This window comes from Charadrius vociferus, unplaced genomic scaffold (assembly GCF_000708025.1).
Source record: "Charadrius vociferus isolate BGI_N301 unplaced genomic scaffold, ASM70802v2 scaffold272, whole genome shotgun sequence".
Lineage (NCBI taxonomy): Eukaryota > Metazoa > Chordata > Aves > Charadriiformes > Charadriidae > Charadrius > Charadrius vociferus.
This window is the reverse complement of record NW_009647421.1, coordinates 1,141,120-1,154,644: the sequence shown is the minus strand read 5'-3', so window position 1 is coordinate 1,154,644 and position 13,525 is coordinate 1,141,120. Positions and strand designations below refer to the sequence as shown.

General features: G+C 39.7%; 1 protein-coding gene across 1 annotated transcript in view; it reads left to right on the top strand.

Annotated features, from left to right (window-relative positions):
* The window catches only part of EFNA5 (ephrin-A5), a gene marked incomplete at its 5' end in the record, with an annotated part of 36,526 nt that overhangs the window by 20,021 nt on the left and 2,980 nt on the right, over positions 1-13,525 (top strand). Inside the window, 2 exons of the mRNA XM_009880481.1 lie at positions 9,614-9,679; positions 10,073-10,153. Coding sequence (XP_009878783.1) covers positions 9,614-9,679; positions 10,073-10,153 — 147 coding nt within the window. The remainder of the gene's footprint in view (positions 1-9,613; positions 9,680-10,072; positions 10,154-13,525) is intronic.

Genomic DNA, 13,525 nt, shown 5'->3' with positions numbered 1-13,525 from the left:
CACAACAAAACTTTTGCTAATGTGTCGGAATGAAAGAGCAGACATGCAAAGATTCTTTTTTAAATTAAACTCAAGTATTGGTGAAAGCTGGGATTTCCATAGGAGCAGTATTTATCGATTTTTAATTTTTTATTTTAACACTTACAAGGAGAAAATAAGCAGTAAATCCTTTCAGGTAGCTTCCTTTTTGATTAATAATTTTGAAGACTCCTTCGTTGTCCTTAGATATGGGTCTTACTTCATGTATGCACACAAAGGAGTGTTTTATTGATTCATTAAATTCTACCTGACTTTTTCAGTTGTACCGTTTATGCAAATTTGTAACTTTTTTCAATCTAAACTGTGAGAAGAATATTAATAACTAATTCTGCATTTACCTTGCTAATTTGCATACATTTGTGTTGTATGGTAAATCACATGAAAACCTACAGGGGAAAGGCTCAGCTCTTCTAACAACTAATAGGCTATTTTTTCTTTTGACTTGCACAAATTGAGAAATATTGCCTGTGGCAAACATAATGGAAAACTGCATTTTTAATGCTCTCACACATACTCATTTCTTTAGAAAGAAAGAAGCAGATGACTGTTCTTAAAAATAAAACTTTCTAAAGCTCTGTAGCTGACACAGGATATTGGATGCTAAAACACTTCAGGTTGGTGGAATTATGATTTGCAGGTTGTATAACACTACCTGGATATTGGGTTTGACTAATGGGAGTGGTATTGTGACTGAAAGGGCTAGAGGCAAATCACAGCTATAAATATTTTCTCCTGAAGAGATTGTCTTTAACTTACAGGACTAAGAGAGTGGAAGGACTGCCTAAACATGAGTTTCTGATTTACAACATGCAGCGTTCTGCGTATGGGGTCGCTGCAGGTTCTCCCTCTGGTGTTTCTCTTTCTCCAGGTGATCACAGAAGTTACATGTGCAACCCATTTGACTGGGCAGTAAGTGTTAGGTCTTTATTCCAGCTATATGCATGTGGCATTTCAATTGAGTGTGCTGGGCAGAAGTTAAAAATTAATTCTCTGTTGGCTTCCCAGTCTGAACCAATGCTTCTGTTCCGTGCTTATGGTTGGGAAGCCCTTATCAGTGCACAAATTTGGGTAACACACAGAGGGTGCTGGTAGTAGTATATCTGCAATGAAGTGAGTTGACATATTGGTGTGATTTCTCAGATCTTCTCTACAAGGAGACCCTGTTTGCTGGACAACTTAGCAGAGAGCACAAGAAAACATTCATCACAGTTTTCAAAAAATAGAACAGACTTGTCTCCACAGTGTTTCACGGACACTGCTTTATAATCCTTCTGAGAGTACTCCAAGTGAACTGGTAATGGAAATTTGAAATACAAAATAGTAAGAGAATTATCATCTGCAGAGTATCTGCAGCATGCTGTATCAGGGCCGTGAGGAGATGCGGTGGGGGATGTTGAGTTTCTGCACAAGGAAAGGATGCTCCTTTACCACTGTCCCCCTGTTCTGAAACAAAGGTGCCGTCTGAGTGACTGAGATAAATGGAGCACTATTTGTACAGTGAACAGTTCCAGTTTTGCTGTCTAATAGGGCCTATAGTGGATTGTGCCTTGAATATGAAATATATTTGTAGTGCTAAATGAGAATTTGAATTACATTTGTGATTTCTTGTTTTTTCTATATCAGGACTTGTATTTTAGTAAACAATGCTGTAACTAGAAAGCTAAGAATCAGTGAGGGGGCAAGCAGAGGAAATCACCGATTTCCTCTGAGAAGGCTGAGGTACATGACTTTTTTGCATCAGTCTTCACTGGCAAGGGCTCTAACCACATCATCCAAGTTGCAGAAGGGAAAGGCAGGGGCTGTGAGAATGAAGAACTGCCTGCTGTAGGTGAAGATCAAGTATGAGACCATCTGAAGGTACACAAGTCCATGGGACCTGGTGAAATCCATCTGTGGGTCCTGAGGAAACTGGTGAATGAAGTTGCTAAGCTGTTTTCTATTATATTTGAAAAGTCGTGGCAGTGTGGTGAAGTTCTCACTAACTGGAGAAGGGGAAACGTAACCCCATTTTCAAACGTAACCCCATTTTCAAAAAGGGAAAAAAGGAAGACCTGGGGAACTACAGGAAGACCTGAGGAACTACAGGCTGGTCAGTCTCACTCCTGTGCCTGACAAGATCATGGAGCAGATCCTCCTGGAAACTCTGCTAAGGCACATGGAAAATAAGAAGGTGATCAGTGACAGCCGATATGGCTTCACCAAGGACAAGTCATGCCTGACAAATTTGGCGACCTTCTATGATGGGGTTACAGCATTGGTGGATAAGGAGAGAGCAAGAGACATCATCTACCTGGACTTATGCAAAATGTTTGATACTGTCCAGCACAACATCCTGGTCTCTAAATTGGAGATAACACAGATTTGATGGATGGAACACTCAATGGATAAGGAACTGGCTGGATGGTTGCGCTCAAGTGTGTTGCATTCAACAGCTGGATGTCCAAGTGGAAACCAGTGATGAGTGACGTTCCTCAGGGGTTGGTACTGGGACTGGTGCTGTTTAACATCTTTGTTGGTGACATGGACGTGGGATTGAGTGCACCCTCAGCAAGTTTGCTGATGACACAAGCTGTGTGGCATGTTTGAGAAACAGAAGGGAAGGCATGCCACTCAGAGGGACGTGGACAGGCTTGAGAGGTGTGCCCATGCAAACCTCATGAAGTTCAACAAGGCCAAGTGCACGTTCCTGCACATCGGTCGTGGCAGTCCCAAGCCCACATAAAGGCTGGGCCGAGAATGGATTGAGAGCAGCCCTGAGGAGAAGGACTTGGGGCTGTTGGTTGATGAGAAGCTCAACATGAGCCAGCAATGCACACTTGCAGCCCAGAAAGCCAGCTGTATCCTGGGCTGCATCAAAGGAAGCGTGGCCAGCAGGTCAAGGGAGGTGCTTCTGCCCCTCTACTCCACTCTTATGAGACCTCCCGTGGAGTACTGCATCCAGGTTTGGAGTCCTCAGCGCAAGAAGGATATGGGGCCAGTTCTCTTTAATACCTTTGTCAATAACCTGGATGAGGGGATCAAGTGCACTCTCAGTAAGTTTGCAGACGACACCAAGTTAGGTGGGAGTGTCAATGTGTTTGAGGGTAGGATGGCTCTACGGAGGGATCTGGACAGGCTGAATCGATGGGCAGAGGACAATGGCATGAAATTCACCAAGGCCAGGTGCCAGGACCTGCACTTGAGTCACAGCAACCCCGTTCATGTTCATCACTACAGGCCTGGGGAAGAGTGGCTGGAAATTTGCCTGGCATAAAAGGACCTGTGGGTGTTGGTTGACAGCTGGCTGAATATGAGCTACCAGTGTGCCCAGGTGTCCAAGAAGGCCAATAGCATCCTGGCTTGTGTCAGGAATAGTGTGGTTACCAGGACTAGGGAAGTGACCATCCCCCTGTACTCGGCACCAGTGAGACCTGACCTCAAACACTGTTCGGTTTTGGACCCCTCAATACATGAAAGGCATTGAGGCGCTGGAGCTTGTCCAGAGGAGGGCAACAAAGCTGGTGAGGGGTCTAGAGAACAAGTATTATGAGGAGTGGCTGAGGGAACTGGGATTGTTTAGTCTGGAGAAAAGGATGCTGAGGACGTGGTAGCGAGGTGGGAGTCGGTCTCTTCTCCCACGTAACAAGCGATAGGACAAGAAGAAATGGCCTCAAGTTATGCCAGGGGAGGTTTAGATTAGATATTAGGAAAAATCCTTCACAGAAAGGGCTGTCGAGCATTGGTCAGGCTGCCCAAGGAAGTGGTGGAATTGCCATCCATGGAGGTATGTAAGAGATGGGTAGATGTGGTGCTTAGAGACATGGTTTAGTAGTGGTGTTGGCAGTGTTAGGTTGATGGTTGGACATGATGATCTTAAAGGTTCCTTCCAACCTAGACAATTCTATGACCTGTTGAAGAGAGTTCAGAGGAGAGCCATGAAGATGATCAGAGGGCTGGAGCACCTCTCCTATGAAGACAGGCTGAAAGAGTTGGGGTTGTTCAGCCTGGAGAAGAGAAGGCTCCAGGGAGACCCTATAGCAGCCTTCCAGTATCTGAAGGAGGCCTACAAGAAAGCTGGAGACGGTCTTTTTACAAGGGCATGTAGTGATAGGATGAGGGTTAATGGCTTCAAACTGGAAGAAGGTAGATTTAGATTAGATATCAGGAAGAAATTTTTCACTCTTGAGGCTGGTGAGGCACTGACATAGGTTGCCCAGAGAAGTTGTGGATGCCCCATCCCTGGAAGTGTTCAAGGCCAGGCTGGATGGGCCTTTGAGCAACCTGTTCTAGTGGAAGTTGTCCCAGCCCATGGCAGGGGGGTTGGAACTAGATGATCTTCAAGGTCCCTTCCAACCTAAACCATTCTGTGATTACACATGAATATCAGTAAATAGGATGGTTGAGACACTTCTTGTATGTGGCATCCCAGTAACTTGCTCTTAGGTTAAAACTGAGCCTCAGATAGTAGCCAGACAAACTGCTGCCTGTCTCAGGAAAGGAGATACTTAATTACAGCTTTTGTGACATGGCTAGCAGGTCCTGATAAGAACTTAGTTTGAAATTTTAATACCTTTTCTTTTTTGTACATATACTTTGTAATTAGCTTACTTTGTAGGTTGATTGGGCCATATCTTGATGACTCCTTTAAGCAGTCTTTGGGATTTAACATAGTAAATTCAACTGCAAAACTGTTGGGAAAAAAAGGCCTCATTGTTTTCTGTGTAAGTTACTTTTTGTTCTCCATCTGTGGCTTCCTGCAGTCACTGAATAACTGCTAAGCCTTATCAGGCTGAGGAAGGACCTAACCTGTTATTTTTATCTAATATATTAATAATGTACCATGTGTTTTCTAGCAGAGAACTGCTTAGGAGTGGGATGAAGGGAGCTGATTTTTTTTTTTTCCCAATATTTAAATATAGCTAGCAAATACTGAAATATTTATGGTTTGGCTCTAGATGAGGAGAGAATAATTTTCTTTACTCTCTTTGCTTTCCTTACAGGGTATGAAAATGGTAGCCAGAAGTGTTTCAGAGAAGAGAAATTTTCTCATCTAATTTGTCTTTTATGGGCCATTTTTGGATCCAACTTGGATCTAGTCCTATGTGCAGTACCTCATTGCATGGGTTTTTTTTTCTAGTACAACTAATGGAGATGGAATTTTCATCTCAAGAATACAGAGATCATGGCTTGAATTTCTTCTGAATCATGGAATTTTCCTATTAAAAAAAAAAAAAATTAAGAGACCAAACCAGCTATTTTTAAAAACATTGAGGTGTTTTCTTGTATCTTGTGATTTCAGAGGGATTTTAGTGTGCACTTCCTTCTAAGCCCAAATCTTTGTGTAACTATGAAGTCTAAAACCTGTTCTTTAAAACAGAGACCCAGGAGATTGTCATGATGTTGCTGGTAAAGGTGAGGTAGGGCAGGGGAAGAGTGAAGTATCATAGGAATTGTAATGAAATATAGCACCACTGCAGAATTCCTCTTCTGTTTTTCTTTGTAATTCTTCCTGACACAAACTAAACCAGTCAGACCTTTTCTGTTCTAATATCATTCATGGAAAAAAGACGATATATCCTCTTTTGCTTCTTATAAGGGGTCCTTTATCCAAAGGTTTCTTTTTGTTGTGCAGCAAGGTTTCAATTGCCTTTTTTTTTCCTTGGGAATTTCAGCTTTTGAAATGGAAAGTGTTGCTTGGGACAGGTTCCATTAGCATCAGAGGCTTCCTGCTCTCAGAACTGGCCTCTATTTTATAGCTAATATCACCTTTAAAACGGGCAAATAAAAAAGCCTTATACCAAAGCCTTAGGGGCTAACCTGGTTTTGTGCAGAAAGGAGAAAGGAATTTCTCTTTGTACCACCTAGAAAGGACATCTTTTCTTATACTATAGCTAATTTCAGTGGAATGTTGCAACAACAGCAGTAGTTTACCTGGGAAGCAACTTTTAACAGATCCCAGCTAACAAAGAGCAGTTCTCTTTCTCCTTTCCAGAGTTCAGCAATGTTGCTCTCTTGCAAGCTTGCAAGAAAATGTTAGGGAGTTTGCCAGACTCTGCTGCATTGGAAATCCACCTTTCCTGGGAAGCGAAATGCCTTAAAACCACTGAAATTTCTTCTGCTAATACTTTGCTCTTTCCTACCCTTAGGTCCTGAAGTCAAGACTTGATTTTTTCCACTTGTAGTCAGTTTGATAGGAGACTTTTGGTTCAAACTGATTGCAGAATTTTTCATGTAAGCCTCAGCTTTTGTTTGTTCCTAGCTACAGCATTACTTCTGCACCAGAAAAAGCACATTTAGCATTTATTCTTAGTAAATGTTAATATGTGCCATTTATCCTTTCTACTGTGTTACTTTGGTCATTTGGTGTTTCTTTGTAGCTGTTAGTCAAATGCTGTCAACGATGTCACCTCTTCAGCAAAATTTTGCCATTAAAGCCACTTTCATATAGAAGAATAGGACTTCAAACTTCAACCTGAGTTCAGCTTTGAGGCATTAACTTACAGGACTTTTGGCTTTCTGTAGTAGAGAGCAAGTTCAGAGGAAAAATATCTGGAGCTTGTTGCTGAAAGAGGGTGAAAAAAGATCCCAGCTGTTGCCATCATATCCTGGACAATTTAATTCAGTAGGTAGGGTTTTCATTTGGTATTGGTGAAGACAGGGAAGAGAACAGAATACTGACAAACTTACTGCAATGTGTGTGAGAGGAAGACAGATGATATGAGCCAACCTGACTCTTCCCTGTGGGTGATACAGGTCTTAAAGCAAAAACTGCAACTGGTCTGTGCTTTTCATTTTAAAATGAAAAGGAGAAGGGAGAGGGAGGGAGAAGAAGAAAGGAAGAAAAAGAACCCAACTGATTGCAGTCATCCAGCTTGGCAAATTGTTTTTAATTTCTCAGGAAGGCCAAAGAGTTTGCAGCATATCCCTTCATCACCTTGGTCTTGGTTGTTGAGGCAGATGTGAGAGCAGAACAATATGTCACTTGATTATTATTTTTTTTTTACTCATTATTATTCCTTCTGAAGAAGTAAAACACTAATTAAAGGTGAATCTTTCTGGATTTACTGCAAACATTGACAGTATATAATTTACCTGGGAAGGAAAAAAGCACTTTTTCATACTTATTGCTGAAACTGCATCAGTTTCTGTGATGGTGATTTAAATGCAACTGCTATGGTTGCAACCGGCCTACAGTTCATGATATGGTCTATAGTTGCAAACACATGTGAGGACTGGTGGAAAAAGACATAATCAGGGAATGGATTTCAATATTTTCTTCCAAAGAACATGGCCAGTCACTAGCTGTTATTTGTTCTTAAGTATGTGCAAATATTATGTACATGTATAAACTTTGTATGTACAAAGCATTAATTTTCTGTTTTTCCAGGTAGAATATTATTAGCCTCTAGCTATCCTAGCTAACCAATAGTATCCCAGTTAGTCACTGACTAACAGAGTATTCTAATAAACATCAGTGAGCAAAATGTGCTTATTTTATGGATGTAAACAGCAGCACGTAAGCATCAAAGCTAAAAATTACCTATAAATAAATGCATGTCATGATCCACTTCTGAAATAGTTTCTGAGCAGGAAAAATCTGTTAGTTCTAAAATTACTGTAGGGACTCTATTTTGGCTAATGTTGGAAATAGTATTTCCACCTTTATGCTAGTAATGTGGTAATGACTATAGAATTCCTATCTTTCAAGAAATCTACAACTGCCTGTTTAGTCTGAGCAAAGCATTTAGCCAGTTGCATATATTCAGTGAGGGCCACAGAAAGGACACAATTTCCTGAATATAACCACAGAGTGCAAATATTGTGCCCTAAATAACACACCAGTTACTGTAAATGTCAGTAGAGGGAGTTTTTCTGACTTTGATTTAGTAAGAGCCTATAGCAAAGCCAGCTGTTAACACTTCTTAAGTGCTTGTCGTTGTGAAGGGGAGAGCATCCTTTCTACACGCTTTTGTCTTTTGATTAAAAGAGGGAAACAATTTTTCAAGCACTTCCCAACAGGTGCAGAACCACAGCATTAGTTGGATTGGACTCTTTACTTTGCTTCTTTTTTGTGTTTGTACTAAATTTGCTAGTTCCTCTTGGTAAGTTCTTCTAGGAAAAAGCTGACTCCTGCCTTGGAAACACATCATCAAAGACTAAGGGAATTTATTTCAAGTTACTTGAGGAGCCCTTCAAGTGTGAGCTTAGTGTGAAGACAAAGAGCGTGCATTCATATGTTTGTGTGTAAATCAGTTTAGTTATTTGTCACAAACAGGTACAGAATTAATAAAAATGGATGTAACAATTCACAACCAGAACAGACTAACATCTTGCCAGCCCAATCACCTTTTGTAAATCAAGACAGCTTCCAATAATTGCCATTTTCTGCAAAGGGCGACTTGTTCTGCCCTGATGCATAGCTTTTTGAATGATGGGGGACACTACGCAATGAAATAAAAATTACTTTGCAGTGCCTCAGGCAATATTTTCAGCTATAGCTTTTGAGGGTTTTTACAAGGGTGAAACAAATCTGTATGCGAGTGGTCTTTTACAAGTGAAAATCTGCATGCCCAAGTCAAGTTACTTGGTAGCCAGCTTGCATATTGAGCTGTAGGCCAATGTACAATTTCGAGATTGCAGACATTGATGGAACTTACCAGTGTGTTCAGATTGGCAGACAATACACTAGGGAGTCTGGTCTGTGGTGACAGGCAGGTGTATTTCCCTATGATCATGTATTTTGAGGCAAGCACAGTTCTATAAAGGAGGTTTTCACAGCAGCACTTGTTCCTGGGAAATAAGTAGGTGCTGACACTAGCCTTATGTGTATGATCTTTTGCCTTAGTGCTAGACATGTTGTTTCCACTTATTCTTTTTCTCCTAATACAGTAAGTACTCTTAAAATGAAATACTTTGAATGGGAAATGATGAAGGAGGACAGAAAGAAAGAATAATCTGGTTTTGGTTTGTTAGTTATATAACGTGGGGAAATCATGTTTTGACTGAAGCAGGCTAAGTATTTTCTCAACAAAGGTAGATGTGTTGGAGCATATGGAGGCTGAATTTGCTGTAAAATTTAATGCTATGTATTTCTACTTTTGTGGGAGTATATACATAGTTCTGTTTTTAGCATTGTCACCTTCAGTGTCGTTATGTGTTTTCTTCTCTTTTGGGGTCGCTGAAGCCTATGGCCTAGTGTTTCAAGACTAGTTTTTCTCTAAGTGATCTTAATTATTCTGAAGTGTAATTTTTCAAAGTAGACACCTGCATTACAGCAGAAACCGTGTTAAACAACCTCTTGAGAAAAAGGTGCGGAAAGGTGAAAGGAGATAATGAAAGATTGAAAGTACCATGTGCTTCACTTCCTCTATGTAAAATAATCAAAAAAGGGATTAGAATAAAATCTGCAGTTCTTTCCCTGCTTTTGCATAATCAAGCTACTTTGTGCACTTGAAGCTCTTACATGCAGAGGCTGAAATGTGTCCAGCCCTTCAGATGAAGGGAAGATAAAGGCTATTTTATTTTAGCAGAAACGATGATTTGCATTTTCACTCTCTTACTCTTACACTTGTCTTTCCTTCTTCCCCATTTACAGCTTCTGCGATCCCAGATAATGGAAGGAGATCCTGTCTAAAGCTTAAGGTCTTTGTGCGACCAGCAAGTAAGTTCTTCAGATTAAGCTTTTGAGGGTGGCTTTGTAGCGCATGCTTTACTGTGTGGTCTAGTAAACAGCGGTAAATCTTTTTTTTTTTTTTAACTGTTAAATCTTGTGTATCTGTTCTGTACAGCAACATTTGTGTTACAATTTTCATTGTATTTTCTTATCATTTTTCATAAAGCTTTAATTACATGGCAGTTGCTAACTTGTTGTTTCTTAAACTGTTGTACAAATGGAAGACTATATTGGCATTTGCACAAGTGCCACAGAATTTAAAATATAAATATGCTTAACTATATACAGTAAATAGAGAGCAAAAAGGAGAAAAAAAGGAAAGTGGGGAGTTTAAGGGTGTCTCACTAACATATTTGGCTGTTATCTCTATTTTTGTTATAGACAGCTGTATGAAAACTATAGGTGTTCATGATCGTGTTTTCGATGTTAACGACAAAGTAGAAAATTCATTAGAACCAGCAGGTTAGTATGCTTAGAGAATCTCTTTTAACAAATGCGTGTATCCCTCTGATGCTTCAGTACTTTTTTTCCTCTTCTCTCTGCATGCTTTGCATGGTACAACTGCTCTGCTTTTGCACATTTCTAGCAGTGCTAATATTGCTTATGGTATATTTCCTGTATCCTTGTTTAATGCAGGGGAGGAAAATGTTGCTTTATTTGTTTTTTTGGGTGATGTGTTTTAACAAAATATGGTATGTGCCAGTGTAAAATTTTCACTAGTACCCTGAAGTCACTGGCCCATCCAAGCCAAACACCCAGCATGTCGGCAAAAACCTCTGTTTACTAACTGGGTCCAAAGTTTTAGAAATAAAGTCAATGGGCACACTTTATTTATTATGTGGTTTCAAAAGACTTTTGGAAGAATAGAACCACTGCTTGTTTAATGCTGGTGCATGACACAGGCATGCAACTGACAGTGTTTAAGTAAGAAATTAGTCCTTTAAAATTCCATACATTTGTGTTTGCATTTAGTTAGGCAAAGTTTCCTTTTTACCTACGTGCACGCGCGCGCACACACACACACTCTGATACGTATAAATTCCTATGCTGTTTTTATTGAAGCAAACTTAAGTTTTGGTGGGCTTTCCTGTCTTTTTTTGCAAAACATCACCTTAAGGATAAGAATAATGCTTTCTGTGATAAAGCCCTTTATCTGCCCAGGGCAAAGTTACATTAACCTCCACCATCAATCAAGCTGATGTGTCTCTGTGTAGAAAGTGTATGTGTATTGTTTGTATGGCTCAGGTTTATGACAAATAGAAACATACTTAATTCTAGGGGTGTGAGTAATCCCACCAGCTTCAATGGGGTGACTCATGACATTAAAGTTAGGTGGATATGTAGGAAAAGTATTTGAAGTATCTGCAATAGCAGTATTACCTGTTTGTTTTATATGTACCTACACACTGCTCACACATTGTTGTATTCAAGCATCCATAATTTAAAAACACAGTTAAATAAACAGATTCTATCAGAAAAAAAAATACACACATACCATTTAGTAGATACCCTGAAGAACAGATTACCAAGATCTTTTTTCCTTGTTTTATGCTACTTGACAGAGACTTCCCCTTTTGTATGAAGCAACATACTATTTTTTTCGCTCTTTGTTATTTGCAGTTCCTTTAACTAAAAGTCACTATTTATATGGAATTATAAATAAGGCTTTCACAAGTTTTCCAGTTTGAATACCTATGGGTACACATTAGATTTTATTATTTTTCTTTAAAAGGATTTTCAGAACTCTCCTAAAAATTTTGGGTTTGAGAATGAAAAATGTTCTCTAAGGAAATTGAAATGTAAGAGCATTTACATTAGATACATTTGTACATTTATTAACAGCATTCTTTGACAGAAGGCATTAGGATCACCTTTCCCTATCTCTAGGTAACCTATGAATCTAGAAAATCCATGCACTTTTTTACATTTTGTGATTTGGTGAACATGGGCTATTAATGTGTGTTTCTCCTGTTATTGCTTTACAAGAGAGATCATCCAAATAATAAATGCCTGATTTTAGTGAACTTGCTAAACATTCTTTTTCAGCAGTGCTGCTAACTTCCCATTGAATAGCTATGCCTAACTAGCACCATCACAAAGGCGTATCGTTAGAAAGCAGCAGGAAAACTAGGGAACCAAAATCATACAAAGAGCATCCTGCAGTCTGAGATGAAATACTGTTTGTGTTACCGGGAGGAAATAATAGCTTTAATGAGAAGGTTTGGTACCAAAAAGTTCCCACTCCTGACATCAGTGAATATTTGCATTATTATTTGGACCAGTCACCATTAGATAATCAGTCATTTCCAGATCTGCCAACTACTGTCACACTTTTCTGTTATTAAGCTGTTAGACTTGCTGCTGCCTTGGTGGATCTTGTCGCATGTAATCTGTGTTGTGTACTAATTTACCTGCCTCTGACGTGCACCTTCTGCTCCTGTGCTCTCCCCTAGCCTGCCACTGTCTTCTTCCACAGTAGACACAAGAATTGGGAGGCAGGGGGATCATGTTCAGCAGATTACTTACTATCACGTTTCTATTAAAAATCAGCATTTGTGTGATTTTTGAACCCTTGTAATTTCACTGGGTTTGGTCAGGAATTTGTAGAAAACTGACCTGCAGAGATCACACTTGTTTTAGAAGTGCTGAAAGTAATTGGCCCTATTCCTGTCCTCCTCTTCTCTTCCTCCTTAATAATAAAAATAAAAACTCCCTAAACAAAAATACAGCTGTGCATATGTGGAAAAATTTACCTGAAGCATACAATGTAAAGCTATGTGATCTGGAAAATTCATGGCTGTCAAAATAATTTTTTTCTAATTACTGCTGGCATTCCCAGTCTTTTATTCAGGTTTTCCAGATTTTATTCAGGAATTTTGTCCCCTTCATCACTTGCCTTCAGTGTTTAAAATAAAGGAAAGCCTTTTCACCAAGCATTAAAGACTGTGCAGTGTTATAACTCTGCACCTTCAAGGAAAATCATATTTGTAAAGTGATTTTGAGAACCACAGATGAATCATGTGCTCTAATATACGAGGGCAGAGACCTTGGGACTGCATTGACAGAAAACCCAGATGGCTTCCTGAAAGGAACCCCTTAATGTTACATGAAAATTAATTCTTTTGTGAAGAGTGGCTTCATAAAAATGGCAACATAGAAGATCTCCATATTTTTCATTTAAAAGAAGTAATCTTTTTAGTTTAGGGCTTTTTCATTGAGGTTTTTGAGCCAGTGTTCCAGTCATGGCAGTATCTGATAGTCAAAGAGAATGAGGATTTATTACTGCTCTACGCTAGTTCTGCCCTATTGTGTTTTAGTGCTGACTCATGGATGTAATTAGGACAAAACTGTTGACATTCAGTGTTGCAAATTCAGACTTATTTGCAATTCTGTTGATGATGCAAGAGGCAGAAGGTAAAGTACATCATTCTCCTCTGTAGTTTTAGTTCATCAGCAGTGAGTAAATGTTTCCAAATTGGGAAGACCTGACTCTAAATATATGAAAGGAGGTAGAGGTTACAGTTAGAACAGGAGTACTTTTTCCCTGTAACGTCTTAGAGTATGATTTAATTGGGAAGCTGCTCTTGTGAAGTACTGTGTTCTCATTGCAGTGTCACCAAAGTACAAGAGTGGAACTCAGAAGTAAAATGTGGAGCAGCTTTTGGTACTGACAGCCACTGAACGGGAACTTTTCCCTAGCCAGCATTCACTGAAATTTTTAGATTCCTTTGGAATAATTCTTGAGGAAAAATATTGGAGCTTTGTTCAGGGCTGAAGTGCCTGGGAAGGTCTCCCTGCCATACATGGTGAGGAGCTGTAACCAAGCTCATTCCA